This window comes from Terrapene carolina, unplaced genomic scaffold (genome assembly GCF_002925995.2).
Source record: "Terrapene carolina triunguis isolate 2854851 unplaced genomic scaffold, T_m_triunguis-2.0 Scaffold436, whole genome shotgun sequence".
NCBI lineage: Eukaryota > Metazoa > Chordata > Testudines > Emydidae > Terrapene > Terrapene triunguis.
In genome coordinates, this window is record NW_020664787.1 from 14740 (window position 1) to 36033 (window position 21294).

The 21294-nt window shown below is 42.7% G+C and overlaps 1 protein-coding gene across 1 annotated transcript in view; it reads left to right on the top strand.

The window, feature by feature from the left end:
* The window catches only part of LOC112115684 (alcohol dehydrogenase 1-like), a 16300-nt gene extending 5903 nt beyond the window's left edge, over positions 1 to 10397 (top strand). The window contains exons 3-9 of the mRNA XM_024212847.3: positions 1062 to 1203; positions 1754 to 1841; positions 1939 to 2158; positions 2932 to 3192; positions 7013 to 7148; positions 8574 to 8712; positions 9755 to 10397. Of these exons, the coding sequence (XP_024068615.2) occupies positions 1062 to 1203; positions 1754 to 1841; positions 1939 to 2158; positions 2932 to 3192; positions 7013 to 7148; positions 8574 to 8712; positions 9755 to 9779 (1011 nt within the window). The 3' untranslated portion in view covers positions 9780 to 10397. The remainder of the gene's footprint in view (positions 1 to 1061; positions 1204 to 1753; positions 1842 to 1938; positions 2159 to 2931; positions 3193 to 7012; positions 7149 to 8573; positions 8713 to 9754) is intronic.
* The last annotated feature ends 10897 nt before the right edge of the window (positions 10398 to 21294 follow it).

Sequence of the window (21294 nt, forward strand, 5' to 3'; positions counted from 1 at the left end):
CTTTCTATTGATAAACTCAGTGGCAAGGTGGGCTGGTGCCAGAATAGGGATATTAATGCCACATATTGTCCCACCATTAGGGAAGGCTGTTCTGGCAAATCCATCCACTTTTTCCTGTACACTATCTCTTGCTACACAAGACTGCAGCTCTTGGTAATTAATGCCCTGAAACACTTGGATGACAATGGCCCATACTATGGATTTTTCCAGCTCAGAACTGATCACCTACAGACTGATTGCAAGCTTGCAATGCTGGATTGCTGTGGGCAATCACCACTCACTTTTCTACTATTAGTGCAACTCTGATTCTGGTGTCCCTGTGCTGGACGTTGGGGTTGAGTTCTGCACATATCTCCAAGAATGTGGCCTGGTGCCTCTGGAAGGTCTGCAGCCACTACTTGTCATCCCAAACCTGCATTACAATGTGATCAGTGCTTGTTTCTTCAGTCCAGAAGTGGTGGTCCACTGTGTGGAGATGCTCCATGAATGCCAACAACCTGGCATTTTTCCCCCACTATTTCCATCAGCATCCAGTTATTAAAATTGCACATCTCTCCATCTTCCTCATCACAATCCCAGTTGCAGCAATACTCCTTCAAGGTCTGCAGATACAGAAGAATCATATGTCCTGTATTAACAACCCTCATGAGTTGTGTAAACCATCAGGCTTCTGTCTGCAAGATGGCAGAGACTGCAATACGCCACAAAGGACTGTGGTAGTTTGAAAAAATGGTGTGACAGTTACAGGATGTGGAAGGTATTACAGGATGGAGAAAGTGGCATGGTGGGAACTTGACCCTCACTCCCAGAAATTTGTGCAAAAATCACTGGTATCCCACAAAACACTGAGAACACGTCCCACAAGGCATTGAGCTGGATGGCAGCATGGGGAACGCTACTGTCTGTCTGTCCATGGTGCACCGCATTTTACATTGACCTGCTTTGGCAGCTGTATGCTGACTAAGTTGTGTTGACAAAACTTTCCAGTATAGACATGGCCTTAGCAGTACTCAAACTGAAGCCTGTGTACATCCCAATGCTAATCTTTCCTTTCCATACAGATAGTGGCCACAGGAATCTGTCGGACAGATGACCATGTATTGAAAGGTGCTTTCCCTAACATAGATTACCCAGTTATTGCTGGCCATGAAGGAGCTGGGATTATTGAGTGTGTTGGTCCAGAAGTAACATGTGTGAAACCAGGTGTGTGAGATGGTGAATGCTGAGTATTTAATAGCATCTTATATAGTCTATAGTTGACATACAGAAGAGGCCAATAGTTTATGGATTCACAATAAAGACAGCATGTTGCTGCATAATGATATGCTAAATGAAACATCAGAGTACAGTGCCTGGGTAGAGGTGGGAGGCAGGTAAGGAAGGGAGAGAGGAATCCTGATTATTTTGGTTTTTTTTTTTTTTTTTTCTGGAGATGTCCCTAGAGTAAATCAATCTTTATCTATAAAGAGCCACCCTAGCAATGGAGATCAGTCTGATAAGGTAAATGTATGACTCAATAAAATAAAGTTAATAATTGTATATTAATATACACTCTGAGGGCAAAAAATACTTTTCACTCTCTATTTGGTAGAGTGGTTTTACCTCTTTCTGTTTAAGAAAATGCTGCTTGGAAATCCTTGACTGAGGAGCTGAACTGGACAGCTCAGAAGAATAGTAGCATGGGGGTTGATAGTGAGTCTGTTTGTTTGATTTAGGAAACTTTTAACACAAGCTTTGTATTTTTGTGTTTTAGGGGACAAAGTTATCCCTCTTTGTGTTCCCCAGTGTGGAGAATGCAGCTGCTGTCTGAGTCCTAAGGCTAACTGTTGCCTGACGAGCCAGTGAGTTTGCTTTAACTTCTGTTATCAGATTCTGAATCTTAGTGGTATTGACCATATCAAACCGGAGTTTCTCACCATTCTTGGGCTCTCTGAACAGTCTCTGCGAATCACAGAACCTCATGCCAGATAAGACCAGCAGATTCTCCTGCAAAGGGAAGCAGATTCACCATTTCCTGTGGATCAGCACCTTCTCAGAATACACAGTTATGCCTGATTCTGCCATTGCAAGAATTGATGCTGCTGCTCCTCTGGATAAAGTCTGTCTATTTGGCTGTGCATTTTCCACTGGTTATGGAGCTGCCATCAATACTGCCAAGGGAAGTACTTGTGTGGTTTCAAGGACAAAATGGCATAATTGCCTTCATGAAGGAGTGGTCTCATCATTGCAGCACCTCCTCCTGGTCAGGTGTGGCAAATTGGCTCTCCCATTGCATTCTGGCACCACCTGCCGACAGCCATTCTGGTCCCTTTGGTGGTTCATCTCTTTCCATGACTCAGCCCTCCAGCCAGGTCACGTTTCAGTCCACATCCCTTTCAGGGTACTACAACCCAAACTCCATATAAAACAATACCCAAAGTTCAGTCTCTTCAGCCCCTCTTTGGGGGTTTCTAAGACCCTCACCCAGGATCTTTAGCATAGCTCACTCAAAGAGAACTTCTTGTCCTACTTAACTCCAACACTTGACCAAACCCTGTTTTGGGCCCACTGCAGTGAGAATCACCATTCCCTGTAGCCTTTGTCTTTTGACTTTCCTTACCCAGGGTTTTCCTGCCTCTAATGGCCTTCCCCAACACCCTCTGCTTCCTTTCCAGGTCCCTCACCTGTCCTTCCCCATACCTGCTTGCTGGGGCTCACCCTGATGTCTGCAAAATTCTTTCTTGTCCTTATGTCAGTGTGCAGTCTCCCAAGCTTCCTCCTAGTTCAGGCCCTCTCGTTCTGGCTCCAGGCTTTTCTCTCAGCCTTTTGCCCAGGAGAAGATGCTCCCTTTTGGCTCTCCTCCCTGGCCTTCCTTCACACTTCCCTGGGCATGACAGGGACACAGTTTGTATTTTAATTCTAACAGAATTCCCTGTGTTTATGGCTATGCAGGTGGAGCCTGGTTCTACCTGTGCTGTCTTTGGTTTGGGAGGAGTTGGCCTCTCCGTTGTCATGGGCTGTAAAGCTGCTGGAGCTTCCCGGATCATTGGGATTGATATCAACAAAGATAAATTTGGCAAGGCTAAAGAATTAGGAGTCACTGAATGCATCAACCCTCAGGACTTCACAAAGCCTATTCAGGAGGTGCTGGTTGAGATGACTGGCCATGGTGTGGACTATTCCTTTGAGGTCACTGGATGCACGGATACCCTGGTATGTGGTCTATTAGCACAAAATCTATTTCGGTTGACCCTGATCTAACACATCTGTTAATTTCCCATCCAGTGGCTGAATTCACTGTGCATGTCTGGCTGTGACATGTACCAAACATCACCAGAGAAATGTATGAACTGAACCATCAGTATCACTCAGGTCAAAACATTTCAATTAGTTTTTGACAGAAAATTGAGCAGACATTGTTTAAAAAAATTCTGTGGAAAACTTTGATTTCCCCCCCCCCCCTCAAAAAATCAAATGCCCCCAAAACTATCCTATTTCAGATGCAAACTGAAATATTTTAATTCAAAATGATGCCATGGTGCCTCCTTGGATTTGTAGTTGGGAGTCAGATACACCCATTCTCCTCTATAGGAAGGCACCATCTTCCATGGTGCACCACTTTCTCACCTCCTGGTTAGGGGAGGGGAACACTGAATGTGGCAAAAATGTGTCTCCTGCTCCAGGTTCTAGTAGATGTGAAAGCTTCCTTCAGCTGGGGCTCCCTGATGCATAACTTCAGTATTTTTATGGTTTATCCTCTTTTTTTTTTTTTTTTTTTTTTTTTTTGCAGTACAAAGCTTTACGTTCTCATGTGGATTGTTATAGTTAAATGTCAGAACAGTTGACTCTTAAGGCATTTACCTAGATTCCTCCTCAGTTCCTCTGAGTGGTGCTCAACATACATGTGAGCAAAGTCCTATAACACTTAGGCTCCTCTGCAAAGGCCCAAGCTTAGGTTTTCTAAAATAAGAGTTCAGAATTAACCTCCTAAATCCATTTTTTTTGAGTATATGTGCCTCTGGTGATCCACTATTGGATGTGTGCATGCCTGCACCATCTCAGATTTGAATTAGCAGTGTCTGCGGCGGGACTGCACCTGCACACATGAAGCCTCATGCACCAAAACAAGAGATGGAGCAACTGTGTCCACTGCTTCTAGTAGCTCTACTGATTTCTGACTTCCTTTTTGCTCTTTCATTTTATTTCCAGTTTTTATTTTTAATCTTCACACAGATTGTGTTTAGGGGGTTCTCCCCCCTGCCCCATCTTCCCCTTTTTCTTCAAAACAGATTCTTTGGCCTTTCCTGTGACCTTGCACTGGGCCATGCCAAAAGCTTCAGCTTTCAAATCCTGCCAGAGCTGCAACAAATATTTCTCCTAGAGCGATCAACACCACCAGGCCTATTCCAGATCTACAGAGCCTCCTAGAAGGAGATCCTGGCCTCCTAGGAAAGGGACCATTCCAATAACAACCTCCCTACTCAGGCCTGTCCCAAACAACCATTCTGATGGCCTGGTCAAGGTCTACAACAAATCCCCTTCTCTGAATGTACTGTGCAAACCCAACTTCCAACTTTTCTTTGGGAACCACCTGACACATTTCCTACCCTCTTGGGACCTTATCACCATGGACAGCAGAATTTTAGAGGTGGTGGTTACAGATTACTCTATCCTCTTCCACTCTATTCCCCACTCCTTCCCCTTCAGGGACCCTTTTCAGGAGTATCTCTTGTAACAGGAATTTCAGTCCCTCTCCAGTCCAGGAGCAATAGAGCCAGTTCCTCCAGAAGTTGTGGGAAGAGACTTTTTATTCCAAATATTTCCTGGTTCCCTAAAGAAACGGTGGCTGGAGACTGATTCTAGACCTCAGGAACCTGAACACCTATACCCTTTCACAGCATTTCAGGATGCAGACTCTTGCTACCATAATCCTATCTTTGAGCCAGGGGGATTGGTTTACTGTTTTCCAACTTCAAAACGTATTCTCACATCACTATCCAACCCTCCCAGAAACATTTTCTGCGCTTGGTCATTCGCTCAGAGCATTATCAACACCATGTCCTCTCCTTTGCATTTTCCATGGCCCCAGGGGCTTTCACATAGGTCCTCTCTGTATTTGGAGCTACATCGAGACTGCATTGTAGTCTCTCCCTATCTAGATGACTGGTTTTGTGAGGGATGCTCTGCTCCTGAGGAACCTCCTGAGCAACCACCAGAGCCCTCCCCTTGTTTCAGGCTCTCAGCCTCCTTATCAACCCAGGGAAGTCCTATTCCCTAAACCAGTGTCAGTGTGATTTCATTGGCACTACCCTGGACACTCAAACTGCCAGAGCCTGTATGCTGGGGGGACAGGTTCTCCACCATTTCCAGTTTAGTCACTAACCTACAGCTGAGGCCTTAGACAGCAGTAAAGCACTTCCTTCAGCTCTTATATGGGACTCAGCATTTATCACACCACATGAGACTACATCTTTGATGGCTTCAGGCTGGCTCAGAACTGTGTACAGACCAGATAAGCACAGACTTGCCAAATGAGTTTATATACCCCCAGAGCTTCTAGACTTCCTTGGATGGTAGAAAGACCCCATGATGGTATGTGTGGGAGTCCCATTCTCCTGCCCACCATCAACATGAATCATCACACTGGATGCTTCCCTGCTAGGCTGGGGAACCCACTTACAGAATTCCACAGTGCAGGGCAAATGGTCACCACAAGAAATGTTGCTTGATACCAATATTCTAGAACTAAGGGCAGTTGTGTACCAACAGTGACATTAAAAGCTGTCATGCCAGGGTAATGGTAGACAACAGGGCAGCGATGTAGTATATAAATCAGCAAGGGGAGCAAAGTCCCAGTCCTTATGCACAGAATCCCTAAAACTATGGAACTGGTGCATTACTCATTGCATAGAGATCCCAGTGGTCTACCTACCAGGCCTCCAGAACACAGCAGCAGTTGCCCTAGGCAGACACTTCCATGAGTGGGAGCTCAACCTGATATTGGGGGGGGGGAGTGGCAGGGGGGGAAATCTGCAAAGTTTGTGGCAGCCCCATAGCAAATTTCTTTGCGATTCTGGACAATACAAAATGGTAAATCTCCTCCTGGAGGGACTCGATGCAATTCCTTAGGGGATGCCTTTCTAGTCCCCAACCACCACCTCTATGCCTTCCCTCCAACTCCATTAATTCTCAAGATGCTGATCAAATAACCGCAGGAGAAGGTGAGGGTCATCCTGAGTGAGCCAAGGAGGCACCGACAAGTGTGGTATTGGGAGATACTTCACCTTTTTGTAGAAACCTTGATGACTCCTGCTCCTATCAGACCTCCAGACACAGAACTCAGGCACCATGAACCCCCACCCCCGGCAGATTCCTATCTCTGAACCTCAAGACTTGGCTCCTTGATGGCTTGACTTTAGAGTGGGACTGCTCAGCAGAGATTACTGTACTTCTCAGCACTGCTTGGGAGCCTCCTAGAGTGGAGCACCTATAGGGACATGTACTCAAAGAAGGAGAGGTTACTTACCTTTCAGTAGAGCTCTTAGATGTTTTGTCCCTATGGGTGCTCCACCTTATGCCCTCCCTCCCCTCTGCTGTGGAGTCTGTGGCTCTGGAGTGACAGCAGGTTCTGCTCCTCTCTCTGTGGCCTTGCTTTGGGGCACGAGGCTGCATGGTGCAGACCTGCCGTCACTGCTATCTCAAGTCTCCGATTGAGAGTGTGTAGGCACATGCACGTCCCACGGTGGAGCACACAAGGACAAAACATCCTGAAGAACTCAAGTTACTGAAAGGTAAATATCCTCTCCTTAGGTACCTCAGTTAGTAACTTTACTTTCAAGTGCTCAAGCACCCAGCAGCTCCCATTGACTTCAATGGGATTATTTGTGGAATCACCAATTGGCCCTACCCTAGTTACTCTGTGCATAGTCTCCCTTTTAGCAAACTTCACTATTATGGAAAAATTACAACCAGCTCTGAATGGAAGCTTATTTCATACCCTTCCTGCCCTCTTTATATGTCTGTTCTAAAACAGATGGCTGCTCTGCTATCATGCCACTTGGGCTATGGAACGTGTGTGCTGGTAGGAGAACCCCCTTCAGGATCACAGATCTCCTTTGACCCTCTGCTGCTGTTCACTGGGCGTCAGTGGAAGGCGAGTTTGATTGGAGGTAAGGAGTTAAGCGGAAGTGCAGTCCTAGTGCTCTGATATACTTATGAAATTCATAGTCTGAATATTCAGTTTCTTGATCTCATAGTTATGCAAGGAAAAGGTCCTGCAGCAGGACAACAGCCAGAGATGGAAATTCAACCTTCACAGAGGAGATGAAAACTACAAGTTGCATAGGCATTGCATAGTATGGAACAGGGTGGATAAAAAATTAAAAAAAAAAAATAGATTTTTTTTTACCTTAATGTATTTAATTTAAATAAAAATCCAATTTATTGTTAAAACCTAGTTGAAATTGTAACAAATGTAAAATTTACACTAAATAAAATAAGCAGTACGGGTTTGCTGCTGAAGTTTTAAAGAAAGCCAAACCACTGAATTGGTGGAGGTCACTGGCTAAGTACCTGGAACCAGAGTGTTGAACTGCTAACCCAGCTTTTGACAGCAGTAACCTCTTCTGCAGGTGCAGGGATTATATATACTCCATATCTGGTTAATTCAACTAGTTCATTCAAAGTTAAGAAATCAACTGGGAGTTGAAAACAGGAAAAACTTGATTTCCTCTTCATGAATAAAAACTAGCTATGATAGGATGAAATTTTACTAGTTCTAAAATCTTGAAGGACATGGTGACTAAAAAGAATCGCTTCAATTCACTAACTGCAGACAAGTCTTAGTTTAATAAATCAGGTTTAAATGCAAAATGTGTTTGGATAACTTTTTTCTCATGTACCCAGCACATTTAAGTAATAAATTAAATGCCATTTTTGCACATTTCTATTTGAATTAGTTTCCATCCAAATAGAGCTTAACACAATCCAGTAAACAAGAAATGTGATTAATTTTTTTACATTGTTCACCATCTAACATAAAAATTTTAAATTGAAGAATCTAAATGATGTTAAGCTAAATAGGTATAGCTGTTGACACTAAATTTGGTATTTCTTCTGCTAAAGGCTAGATTTAGTTGCAATTGAGTCAATTTTTGTGATTTCCCTCCCCCTCTCCCTCAAACATGATTAAAATTCAATATTTAAATTAAGGTTTCCTGCTTGCTGATTTAAAGCATGATTGATTTTTAAATCAATCCACCCTGGTATGGAAGCACTGGTGCCGCTCATCTCATTAGCAAGAATTCTGGAAACAAAACAAAAGGTCAAACTGAGTCCTCACAATCGGTCTGGTGACTTGTGGTGCTGATTTGAGCCCTGAATGCCAATGTATTCTTGTGAAGCAGATTTAATTGTTACTGTAAACACATCTGCAGCTAAAGCCATCTTCATCTTATGAACATGATTTTTCTTACCCATTCTGAGAAGGTAGATCATGCATGTCACATTCTACTGATAAGCTACTGGGTTGTGTGTGTTTGGTTTGTTTTTGGTTTTTATTTTTATATATTTTTTTGTTTTCTTTCTTTTTAAAGGGTGGAAGTTGAAGGACTCTCTCCCTAAACTGGTGTCTGATTACATGAACAAGAAGTGTAACCCAGATGCATTAATAACCCACACTTTGCCTTTTGATAAAATCAATGAAGGGTTCGAACTGCTGTGGGCAGGGAAAAGGTGAGATTTTATTATTTGTCTAAATGATCATTTCCTGAGCCAGTCTGATGTAGGAATTTCCAGAGAGTCTGCCATTTCTTTACCAGTTTTTGTAGAACATAAAGGCCATACTGGCTCAGACGAAAGGTCCATCTAGCCCAGTATCTAGTCTTCTGACAGTGGCCATTGCCAGGTGCCCCAGAGGGAATGAACAGAACAGGTAATCAAGTGATCCATCCCATCTCCCATTCCCAGCTTCTGGCCTGTCATAGATAAGAGATGGATTCAAAATGGAAACTGATCCAGACCCCTTTTTTCCCCACAAACTTTTCAAAATGTTTGTGATCTGTAGCTTGTCTAAGGATTTTAAACAAGAATCCTGAAACTTGAAGAAACCCAAGATCAAGATCTGAACCTCAGTCATGAGGTTCAATCTGTCATATAAAAGGTGTAAATAGAAAGACAGTGGCCTGGCACTGAGAATTCTGAGTGCTTGGAAACTGAATCAGGAGCCTAAATACTTAATTTAGGTCAAGGTTCTCAAACTGGGGGTCAGGACCCCTCAGGGGGTTGTGAGGTTATGTGGGGGGTCACAAGCTGTCAGCTTCCACTCCAAACGCCACTTTGCCTCAAGCATTTATAGCGGTGTTAAATACATAGTGTTTTTAATTCATAACGGGGGGTCACACTCAGAGGCTTGCTATGTGAAAGGGGTCACCAGTACAAAAGTTTGAGAGCCACTGATTTAGGTGCCTACTTTAGGCACTTAAATCTTTGTGTGTACTTTATTGCCAAAATTTCAGACTTAGGAGACATTATCCTTATTCTCTGGACAAGGCCATACTGTCTCTGCGGTCAGTTTACGTGTTGCATAGCCAATAGAATGGAATTGTGAAAATAATTGAAGGAGAATGGACTTGTAATAAATATCCAATGTCTACATATGGACCATTGTTCTTTCTGGATATAGAGCATTATTTATGTGTACCAAAGTCCATCTTGATGTGCATGGAGCACTGCTTGGCAAACATGTTAATTCTTCCTTTTTTTGTTTTTGTTTCAGTATTCGCAGCATTCTGTTGTTTTAAGCTGCGGAGCGATGAGAAGTGGGGTGTGAGCAGCACAGCGCTGCCTCCAGAATCACCTGTCTGACTCCTTCCCCTTACTCAAAACTTTTATTAGTGTGTTGGTTTTACAATCTTTGCTTCTAGAGCTGTATAAATTGGGTCTGTAGGAGGTGGAGGGTTAATTGCGTCTGTAGGAGGGAAGGTATCCTAGAGAGAGAGGTCCGCTTCCATATTATTCAGAATTAAACTAAATTAACCATTCCATCAATTACACTAGCTCTCTCAGCTAATCTAATCTAGCCCCTGCCTCAAGACAGGGCCTGTAACCTACCCTGTCAACCTTTCTTCTTTCTGTTTAGAAGGTGTTGTCTGCCAGCAGACTTAGCAACTCCAGGGATCCTTTCCCTGACTCAGCCTCCTAAGAAGTGAGCTATCATGGGGTTGAAAGCAGCTCGGGTCTGGCCCGCAGATGCTGGCTGAGGGCCTGGGGAATTAGCTCCAGGACTGAGCACTCGCTTTCATGTGAGTGGCCGCATGAGCGAGGCCTACATTCTCCAGCCTGCTCTGTAGCAGCAGGGGCAACTAGCCCTATTTTGTTGCTCTGTTCTGCTTTGCTCAAGACCCCAGAGCCCTCTCTGTGCCATCCTGGCACAGGGCAGGTCACGCAAAAGCGGGGGCGGGGGGAGAGAATTAGCTCAGGCAGTAAAGAGCTTGCTTTACATGTGAGAAGTAGGTGGATTGATGCCTGTGCTCTCCACGTGGTGGGATGAGGACTTCCTCTACTCCCTGCAAAGCAGCTAGCCTACTTGCTTCCCTCTTTTTTACCCCCTCTCCCCAGAGCAGTCAGCAAAAACCAAAAAGCCACCCTTCCGAGGCCTGCAGTCACCAAGTGACCACCATGGGGAGTCAAACCTACAACATTGGCATTATTGGTACCAAACTCTAGCCAGCACACAGAAAGCATGCTTCCCCTGGATGTTTTGGAAAGAAGCAACAGCCTGCTAAGAGAACTTTGTGGCCAATCTCATGATATGGGTGGGGTGGGGATAGTCTCCAGTCAGGGGTCTGAAGTCACTCAGGATAAATGTAGAGGCAGTGTGGTAACACAGGGTCCCTGAGAGCAGGACTTGTGGTCATGCAGAGGTCAAACAGGAACAGTGTGGAGGCAGAGAGGTCACAAGTTGACAGAGAAAAGGGCTGCTGGCAGTGGGAGATCATGCACAGGTCCCTGAGGACCAGAGCAGAGGCAGTAGAGTCACAGAAAGCAGCACTGGTCCTACTGGGGGTCATGTAGAAGTCAATTAGAATCAGTTTGGAACCAGAGGGATCAAACAAAGACACAGAGCTGAGGACTGGGTAGTGGGGGCTAATACACAGGTCAATGAAAATCAACTTGGAGGTAGTGGGGTCACCCAAGGACACAGAGAACAGGGATGGTTGTACTTGAGGTCATGCAAATATTAATGAGGATCAATTTGGAGGAAGATGGGTCACAAGGTCAGAGGACTGGTGGTACTGATGGATCATGCACAGGTCAATTAGCATCAGTTTGGAGGTTGGGGGTTACATGGAGTCACAGAGACTAGCCTTGGCGGTACTGAAGGTTCATGCACAGGTCAATTAGGATCAATATAGAGGCACAGAGGAAACAGGGTCACAGAGAGAAGGGGTGGTGGTAGTGAGGGGATGTGCACAGGTGAATTAGGATCACTTTGGAGGCAGAGGCATCACACAAGGTCACAGAAAGCAGGACTGCAGGTAGTAGCAATTCCTGGATCAGACACTGAGGATAGATTTGGAGGTCGTGGGGTCACACATGGTCCCAGAGAACAGGGATGCTAGCAGTAGATGGTCATGAAGAGGTCAATGAGGACCAATTTGTAGGCAGAGGGGTCACAGAGACCAGGGCCTGTGATACTGGTGGGGTCCCTTTCATCAACAGAAGTCAGTCCAATAAAATATTTCTCTTTCCCCCACCCACCTTTGTCTCTCTCACCACTGTTGTCATCTTTTGTCCAAGTTCAGGCATGCTCTGAGCATTGCTATCAGATTGGGCCCCAACGGGTAGATAAATAGGGGAATGACTAGTTTGCAAACCCCACTAGGGCTTAGGCATGAATTAGGCACTGAGCTGCCAGGCAATGTCAGAATTTAGGCAGCTGTGTGTGCCTAGCTGCCAAAATTTAGGTGCCTCAGATTTTAACAGTGGAAACTTAGATGTCTACAAGGTTAGATAGCAGCTGAACAAGGGTTTTGTGACAGCCAGTGGCATCTAAATATTGGATTTAGGAACCTAACTGCCACTTTGGGTGCCTATATCCCCCTTTTCAATCCCACCCTGAGTGGGCAAGGAGGGACATGGGGTAGTGCAGGAGACAGGATAGTGATAAGGGGGAGGAGAATGGAAAGGGATTGAATTCCAACACCTGGGCATTAGGAAATGGATAATTGACACCTTTTTGTGTACCTAGCAACTATAAGGTTGAATTTTTGATCCCAAACTGTTCACTTACAAATGAGGGGCACATAACTTTACTCCGAAGTCTCAGAAATCATAAGGCAAGTGAGAAACTGTGTGATTTATTTCTGTGGTATCATGATTTTTAAGCCAATCACATTTTTAGTCTCATGATTTTTGGCAGATTGGGGTTGGCAATATTGGGCAGCTGATGAGTCATAAATTAACTATCTTGACCCTAATAAATCAGTTTGGATGTTGATGAGATTTCAGTCTCTCTCCTGAAGGTCATGGGGAGGGTGCCTTGATTTGTCTTCATTGCATTCTGTGATGGAAATCTTTTATTTACTTATTTTGTTCAAGGGCCGTTCTCTTCCAATACTTAAATTGCTGAAACTCATCACTACAAGCCTGTAACAGCCAGCAATGTTGCAGGGGGAAAAACTTCTAATAAAAACCTCTGTTAGATGGGAGCAGAAGCAGCTAAAGCAGGGACCGTTGGAAAACTTTCTACAGTTTTGACTGGACTTTCTCTGCCCTGTGCTGACTGGCTGTTTGCTTCAATCCTCCCTCAGAGGCTGTTCACCTCAGCGTCACTCCTCTTACCGCTCTCCCTTCACTGTAGAATATACCCCACTAACTAAACCCACCCCACACACCAAAAAATTGTGGAACCATCACATTGTTCGCTCTGCTTGTGTGTTGTATCCCTTCCTCCACCACAGACTGTGAGCTCTTCGGGACAGAGACCGTTTTTGTTCTGTTTATACAGCACCCAGCACAATAGGGTCCTGGCCCCTGATGAGGGGTCCTATGTACCACAGTTACACTATTATTATTGTTTGTATTTCTCTCTGTGGAAGCTTTCTTTAGGTGGAGAAATAGTTGCCAGTTGGGTCCAAATAATGAGTAAGAAATTAGGAGAAATGGGAGGCTTTTGTGTGGGGTGGTGCTTTTGGCAGAGTTGGGTTCTTTACTTTTGCAAAATCCTGTTTCAAACAGGGTGTTCATGTGAAGAGTTTTTAGAGAGTACGATCTCAGAGGCAGCATTGTTATCTATTGGCTTACCTTGTAACTGCTACCAGATATTATGCTTCTTCCTAAACTCCTTGGGACTAGTCAGGGTGGTAAGCATTATGCACTGTAGTGTTTGTAAAATCAGTCCCTATGTGTCTTAAACTTTGTGTACAAAATAATTATTTTCAGGTGAGAGAACAGCTCACAACACATTCACAATACCTAGTATGAAAATGCAGCAGCTAGCTGGCTATTAGTTTACTATAATTACAGCCCCAACCAATGAAACTGTTTTTCTTGCTCCAAGTAAAATGAAGGGGGGGGGGGGAAGGTTACCAGAGAGATAAATATGCTCTTGATTACCCAGCCTCTTTATCATGTTGCACTACTAATAAAATATCTGAAGTACTTTAAGCAAATAAAATACAAATGATTGTAACATTTGGTGTGTACTAACTGCTATTTATGTAATTGGAAGGCTAGGCATGTGGCATAGAGTTGGTCAACTTGCACATGGTTAAGGACAGCATGCTATGCCACCTTTGTCTGTCTTGTTCCCCTGGGCTGTGTCAAGCCCCAGCCCAACTTACAGCATGCTCAGGATGGGGGCTGTTACATCAGCCAGTGATCCTAGACACACTTTGGCCACTCCCCGTAAACACCACCCATGATCAGTTTACCATACTCTCTCACCTCTGCAATCTTTGGGTGATGTAGTGGAGGGCCATTATCAACCAGTCTAAGTTATAGCAGTCCTGAGGCTGCTATAAGGTGTGCTAGCAGCTGAATCAGCCCCCAGCAGCCCTAGGGATGGGGAAAGCACTGAAGTGATAGTTTTCCTGTCCAGTAGGTATTGATGTGCTGATATGCTCATAATCCATGGGAGTACAGCTTCCTGCACAAAGTTTTAAACAAGAACTATAAACAGCTATTACAAAAATCATCAGAATTAAGATTGCATTGTGAGAACAATGGGATGTACGCATTCCATGGAAGGATGATTTGCAATCCATTAGAATATCATCCTGCTGGTCAAGAATATTTGTAAAGCTGACTTCAAGTGAGGTCTGATACGATACAATGTAAGGATGTTCTCTGTGCCACGAGGTTCAAAAGCCTGAGCACAGGATCCAGAATAAGGCCCATGGGTGCCTTCCAACGGTGTGATATACATAACCTTGATGAGAAAATATATTTACGGAGCCCTGATCAGAGCATTGCTGTATCTTTTTCCAAATAGACAACTGTTACTGTCTATCAGCGCCACTTCAACACTTTCCAAAAATAAATCCAAAGAGTGAACATGCAATGTTACTGCCACAGATGTAGCCATTGCAAAACTATTCATGGTAAAGAGGAGTGGGTAAAGTGTGAAGGAAATGGGACTATCTGAGTGAAGCCTGGTCTATAAACTTCAATGTTGCTGCTCTGAAAACTCTTAATGTTTCTCTACCTTAAGTACAGTTTATATTAATAGAATATAAGATAGCTTTGATAATCAGAGGTAAAGTAAAATGATTGTTAATGCCCTAATCCTTTGCCAGTAAAAAGCCCAGAATATTTTAAGAAATGCTGAGAGAATGAAATATGGAGAAGTGAAAATGTGAGAAGAAAAAGATTTCAATAGTTCATATTAGGTCATTGATCACATCCAGAACATATAGGGGACTTGAGGAACTTAGCTCATTTGCACCCTTTAACCAGTACCCCAAAGGAGGTGGGGCTGAAACCACATCTGTGGAGTCATCTGTTAAATGCTATGTTTTCTGTATTTTTACAGCAGATCTGGTGACATATATTATTACAGAATGATCAGTAAGAGAGGGGACTTTCCAAAATGGCCAAAGGTCACACTCACCCACCTCAAGCCAGATTGGAGTGGGGTATGAGACTTGTGATCCCCTTATTTGATCAGAATATCTCCAGGGAGGTATCACGGGGAACAAGCTAGAATCACAATATGGACTTGCATGGCCCAGCGGAAGAGGGGGAATAGTACCTATAAAAATGTGCTTGTGGGGGGAAAGGAGCTAATTAATTTGGGGGGAGGTGTCAGTGCTTGGGAGGGGTGTGGGCTTGACTGCCATGCAATGTACTTATGAATGACAGGATGAACAATGAATTGGGTGGTGAGAATTACAGTATGGGTTCATATAAGGAAGTTATTGAATTAACTGTACCTAACTGCACAGAAGAATAGTGTTTGCTTAGTAATGTATAACTGCTGCTGATCATGTTTTTAGCTTTATCTCAAATCATGATTGTATGATGTGATGCACTGATACCAATAAACTTTCTTGATGACATAAAAGGGTCTATTTGTAAATGTGCTAAAACGATCCAACAGTCACCCGTTGCTAGGCAGGCCAGGTGCCATTACAACACCCCCAAACAAGTAACAGAAGAAAATTTCCAAAACAAAAGTGCAGGAAATAGTGCAACCCCCCTACCGCTGTATGTCGCCTGGCCCCACGTTCTCCTTTCCCTGTTTTCTGAACACTTGGTTCTTGGGAAGGAGGATGGAGGATAAAAGTGGCAGAGTTTTTAATTAACAAACTGAACATTTTAGATTCTGCATATTGGGTCAAATCCCGAGACCAGGTTATTTAGTTTTGAGGGGCATATATTCAGCAGCAGGCTGTGTAAGTTCTCTGCACTCTGGGTATGATGAATAAAGTTGGTGGAGGGGTAATACACCCACTCTCTGGGCTGGAATCTCTCTGCTAAAGTGACTAAGGTGAGCCAATTGTGGTGATGGATTTTGTACCATGGAGACTTATTCTCCAGGACTCACACTAAGAACAACAGCTCATTTCACATAGACCAGTAGCTGTCCATTTACATGATACGTTGCTCACACCCCAGCTGGGATAGATTCAGATCAGTGGAAATGAGGTATTGACTCTCTGATTCTCTGAGCCATCTAATCCCTTTGGATAAAGTAGTTTATAATAAAGCATTTCATTAAAGCACTTTTCCATTTCATTTCACCTCCATATTCTCTCCTGTATACATACATGCTTTAATTATTAAACATCTCACTCTGGTACTATCCCACAGGGACAAGCTGCAGCCATCAGTCGCTAATGCCAAGATTTGCCTCTCTTGTGCTTACCTTGCCTCACTCCCAGTGTTGAAGCCTATTCTGTGCTGTACTGATCAGGTCAGAAGACAGGATCTTTACCTTGGATTGTGGAATTTACTCATGGCCTTCTATTACTGTATGTCAATACACTTTTTTTTTTAAAGCAATGAGATCTGCTTTCTTAAGATAGATATACAGCTAGATGAAATTGTTAAATATAATATATGTGTAAATACAGTACTTTCCCCCCCAAAATGAATGCTTAAAGAAAACTAAAATATGCTACAGTAAAAAGCCCGGCTGTTGATACAGTGTTTTTGCTTGTCCAAGTTTTGATGATCAGACTGACTGTGTCCATATATCTTTTAAGCCAATGTCGACATGTCAGTGGCACAACAGTACTGTCTAGCTTTATTTCTTTTTTTTAATGGTCAACAGCCAATTTTATGCTTCAACAGAGCCTCACTATGCATGGAGCTGCCCTGTGCTCTAATGAACTATCTACAGTCACTTCTACAGAGCAACGTCTAGAGAAGAACACATAGTTAAACATGCAGGGGATCACACTTATCCCAGGTCTCCTCAGACGCATTCATTTGTTGCCTATATCTGGCCCACCTTTTACCCTTCAGTTAGAGGAGTAGGAATGTGGGCAGTTTGGGACTTACTGCTTCTCAGTGCAGTAACTCTGACTTTTGTCTACCTTCGCTCACCCTGATGCTGAGGCCCAATGACTATCATATGTATTGTGTAAGGACTAACAAGACCAAGCCCAGCATGTGTTTTTAAGTATCTATTTCACTTATATTTTTATATAGCACCAATCACCATGGTATCTAAGACTTGAAATGAATTCAGGCAGAATCAGAGATTCACATCAGAAACTCTTGAGCTCAGAAATATCAGAGTATTTTCCTGGTGCACTATGATCCACTGAATGGGTAACGCTATTTTATTAATGTATCATTTTCTTATACAATGCCTGATTCTGGTTTCAGTTATACTGATGTAAAATGGGAATAATTTCACTGAAGTTAATGGCGTTACACTATAGTAAAAATGGTGAGAGATCAGAATCAGGCCCATAATACTTAATCCCACGTTCCCCCTTTTCTGTAATTTTTTAAACAATATATGGAAGAGCGCATTAAAAAGGCAATTGCTTATTGTTAATGTGATGATAATGCAGAAGGCATATTGTTCAGCTAGGATATCTATTCTGGGAAACATTACCTGTAACTACGAGAAGAATGACAAAGAACATTTTCTAAAATGTATTTCCTGCATAGATATTTAGCTTCTACTTCAGATAAAGCAAGTCACAGTTATTACAATGGACAGTGCATAAGGAAATGTTGAAATAAGACTGTATTTGAAAGTCATAAGGAAATTCATGGAAAATACAAAGCTATACTGCATGTGGGACCAGCTGTGTAAGAGACACAGTAAGGATTAAAAGGGTGGATTCTGCAAGGCACTGTGCTTCCCTCAGTACCGCCGCCTAAACAGGCCCACTTGGGGAACCAAATGCAGAGACAGAGCAACCCACCCACAACGAAACTAACGAACATGCATCTCCTAAAAAGCAAGAGTGCCATTTACGGCATTACATAATCAGTTTTTCCCTGCAGTGACCTAAAACACTTCACAACAAACTCATCCATATCCTCAAAAGGGTGGCATTTTGCACATGTAACTCAGACAGAATTCTTCTAGAATTAGAGACAGTAACTCTGATTAAGTTCACAATTCCACTGCCCTAAAAAGACCCATGCAGGAGGACACCTGTGCACAATGGGGTTCTGTACAGACACAGGGCTCCTGCCCCAGGGTTTTCTTTACTGGACTGGGACCCATAATTTTATTTTTGCTTTGCCTTTACTTCTGAGTATAAAAGGTGGACTTCCCAATGACATGCTTTTTTTCTCCTTATTTCCTTTCCCCTCCATTAAGTTTTACAACTGTGAGATTAACATTTTACAATGGTAAAGAGAAAGAGAAGCCTAGCAACCAGCGAGTAAGTCAGCAGAGATGCATTGTAGATAGTTTTTCTGTGAGCAATCATAGCAGTTTTATTTTTATGAATAATCCCATTGCACCTACAAGTTTACTGCAAATGTGTTTCTTTAAGGTAATATTGTTTGAAGATGAATAAAGCCACAATGAAAAGGGAAAATCCTGAGAAAACAGTAAAAAAAGCTATTTGGGTTTTATGTCAGGCAATCAACACCAAAATTAACTTCTGAAGGACAGGGGCAACAACTATTATAAGGGTTGCTGAGCCGCAGGTAGTTTACAGAATTGAACCTGTGCCCATGCAGTCTTACAGTTTATTTCCTGGTGACCTAATGTAAGAGCAGTTTGTGACCAGCTGTGGTCTAATAGTTCTGTGGTCTAATATTGCCTGTTTGAATTTGGATCTGGATTTCATATCCCAGAGTTCTGGAGTGTTCAGCTCTGGATGCTTGATACTGCCTGTTTTGGAGATAGGAAGTCACAGACTCTGCACTTGGGCTGGATTACACAGTGCGGGTGACAGGATATCATACTGTATTTTAAACTCCTGGTTAGGGACTCTACATTACCTTTCAGGGTAGGTGTAGGATTTTTGTTGTTGTTATGGAACTATTTAAAGGTGCTCTCTGTACTTGGCTTGAATTTTCATTAGTTTCCTTTTAATTCTACTGCGGGATAGTTTTCTCCCAGAAAACAGAGCAACAAATATTATTAATTAGTATAATTTATTTCTTTTATAATACACTTAGAGGCCTCAACTAAGATCAGGCTCCCATTTGTGTTAGGTGCTTTACATGAATCTAATAAGCACACCCACTATTGCAGTAACTTTGAAATACAAGATGAGAAATGTATACTGAAACCATGGTACATGGTGAATTTGTTAAACCTTGCAGTGTATGGTTGCTATGTAGTTAGGAGAGTTTACTCTATTATGTATGTTGCAGACTTCACAGATGTCATTTCCAACCTATTCTTATATTTCCTGCTAAATATTATATCAGAGATGTATTTGAAATCATTTTTCCATGATACAGTGGTATCAGTTTTCTCATTATTTGCCACTTTAGGCAAGGTTTATTGTCTCTATTAGTTCTAGATATGAAGGGACAAATGTGAAGTCACACTAGTTAACGACAGATAAGCAGATCATATTAAAAAGTCCTTACTATAAAAGATTGACCGCAGTTTGATTGTAAGCAATTGTTTTCAATTTACTGTATGGAATAAACCTAGCAACATATTCTGCATGAATGCAAAAGCAAGAGATAAAGACAGAAAGAAGAAAAAAGACAGAACCAAAAGCAATGAGCTGAGAATAGGTGCCCTCCTATTAAGCCAGAATAAACTTTATTCTGATTATAAATCTGGCCCCAATCCTCCTCTCATTGAAGTTAATAGCAAAATGGAGCCCTTAATTAATAAAGTAAAACTTATCCATCCTCCCATCCAGGAACTTGGAGTACTGTACAACATTATTAAAATATTTGTCTCTAGGTGTATCTGGGTAATAAATAATCCTTTGCTCTTTTAGAGCATCTTCCATCTAAGAATCTCAAATTGCTTTACAAAAACTAATTAAATAAGTCCCACAAGGCATCTCTTTGAGGTTGATATGTAGGTAGGTAAATATTATTAGCTCATCTAATTTCACAGTTGAGAACCTGTAATTCAGAGATATTTATGCTTGACCAAAGTCACACAGGAAGTCTGTAGCTGAGCCTGGAATAGCATCCAGCTCTTCCAGCTCCCAGTCTTCTGTCTTAACAGCAGACCATCCTGCCTCCCCAAGAACTCACTTAGGGTTGAATCCGACAGCTACTGAGCAGTACTGTGGTCCTGATCCAGTAAGACTTACTTCACTTCAGTAAGACTCCTCATGTACTTAAAGTTAAAGTTAAGCACATGATTAAGCGTTTTGCTGTATCAAGACCAGATGCTCAGCCCCTTGTGGGATCAAGCCTCTATTGGTTTAGTTGTTAGGAAATAGTGACTATGTAAGAACATGGAAAAATGGTGTCCATGCTGCTGACAGAGATTGCCTATCAGAACTAGTTAACACCCATTCTTACAGAGTAATTCTCACAACTTGCTGGAAGAAATCATTTTTAAAATATACAATATCATCTGATATGAAGGGACCACAGGGCAGGCACCAGAATATGGCATGGTGTGGGAAAGAATCAGTTACTGACTGCTCATAACAGTTGTTCTCCAGTTGTGTTGCATATGTCCATTACACTAGGTGAGCTGTACCCTAGAGGCATCCCTCGTGCGCCAAGCTGAGAATATGAAGGGTGGAGACATCCCACCTATCCTTCAGTTCCTTCATACCAGAATCTTATATGACAGACTCCCATGTGCTGGGGACGAAAGACAGGTCGTGTAATGCAGAGGTTCTCAACCAGGGGTACGTGTTCGCCTGGGGATACGCAGAGGTCTTCCAGGGGATACATCAACTCATCTAGATATTTGCCTAGTTTTACAACAGGCTACATAAAAAGCAGTAGCAAAGTCAGTACAAACTAAAATTTCATACAATGTCTTGTTTATACTGCTCTGTAGACTATACAGTGAAATATAAGTACAATATTTATATTCCAATTGGATTATTTTATAATTATATGGTAAAAACGAGAAGGTAAGCAATTTTTCAGTAATAGTGTGCTGTGACACTTTTGTATTTTTATATCTGATTTTGTAAACAAGTAGTTTTTTATGTGAGGTGAAACTTGGGGTACACCAGGCAAATCAGATTCCTGAAAGGGGCACAGTAAAATGGAAAGGTTGGGAGCCATTGGTGTAATGGACTTACGCAACACATTTTGAAGAAGAGCTGTTACAAGAAATGAGTAATCGTTTTTTCTTCTTCTTCGAGTGACTGCATATGTCCATTATATTAGGTGACTCCCTAGCTGCTTTCAATGGAGGTGGAGCTAGGTGCCTCATCAGAGAGTAGG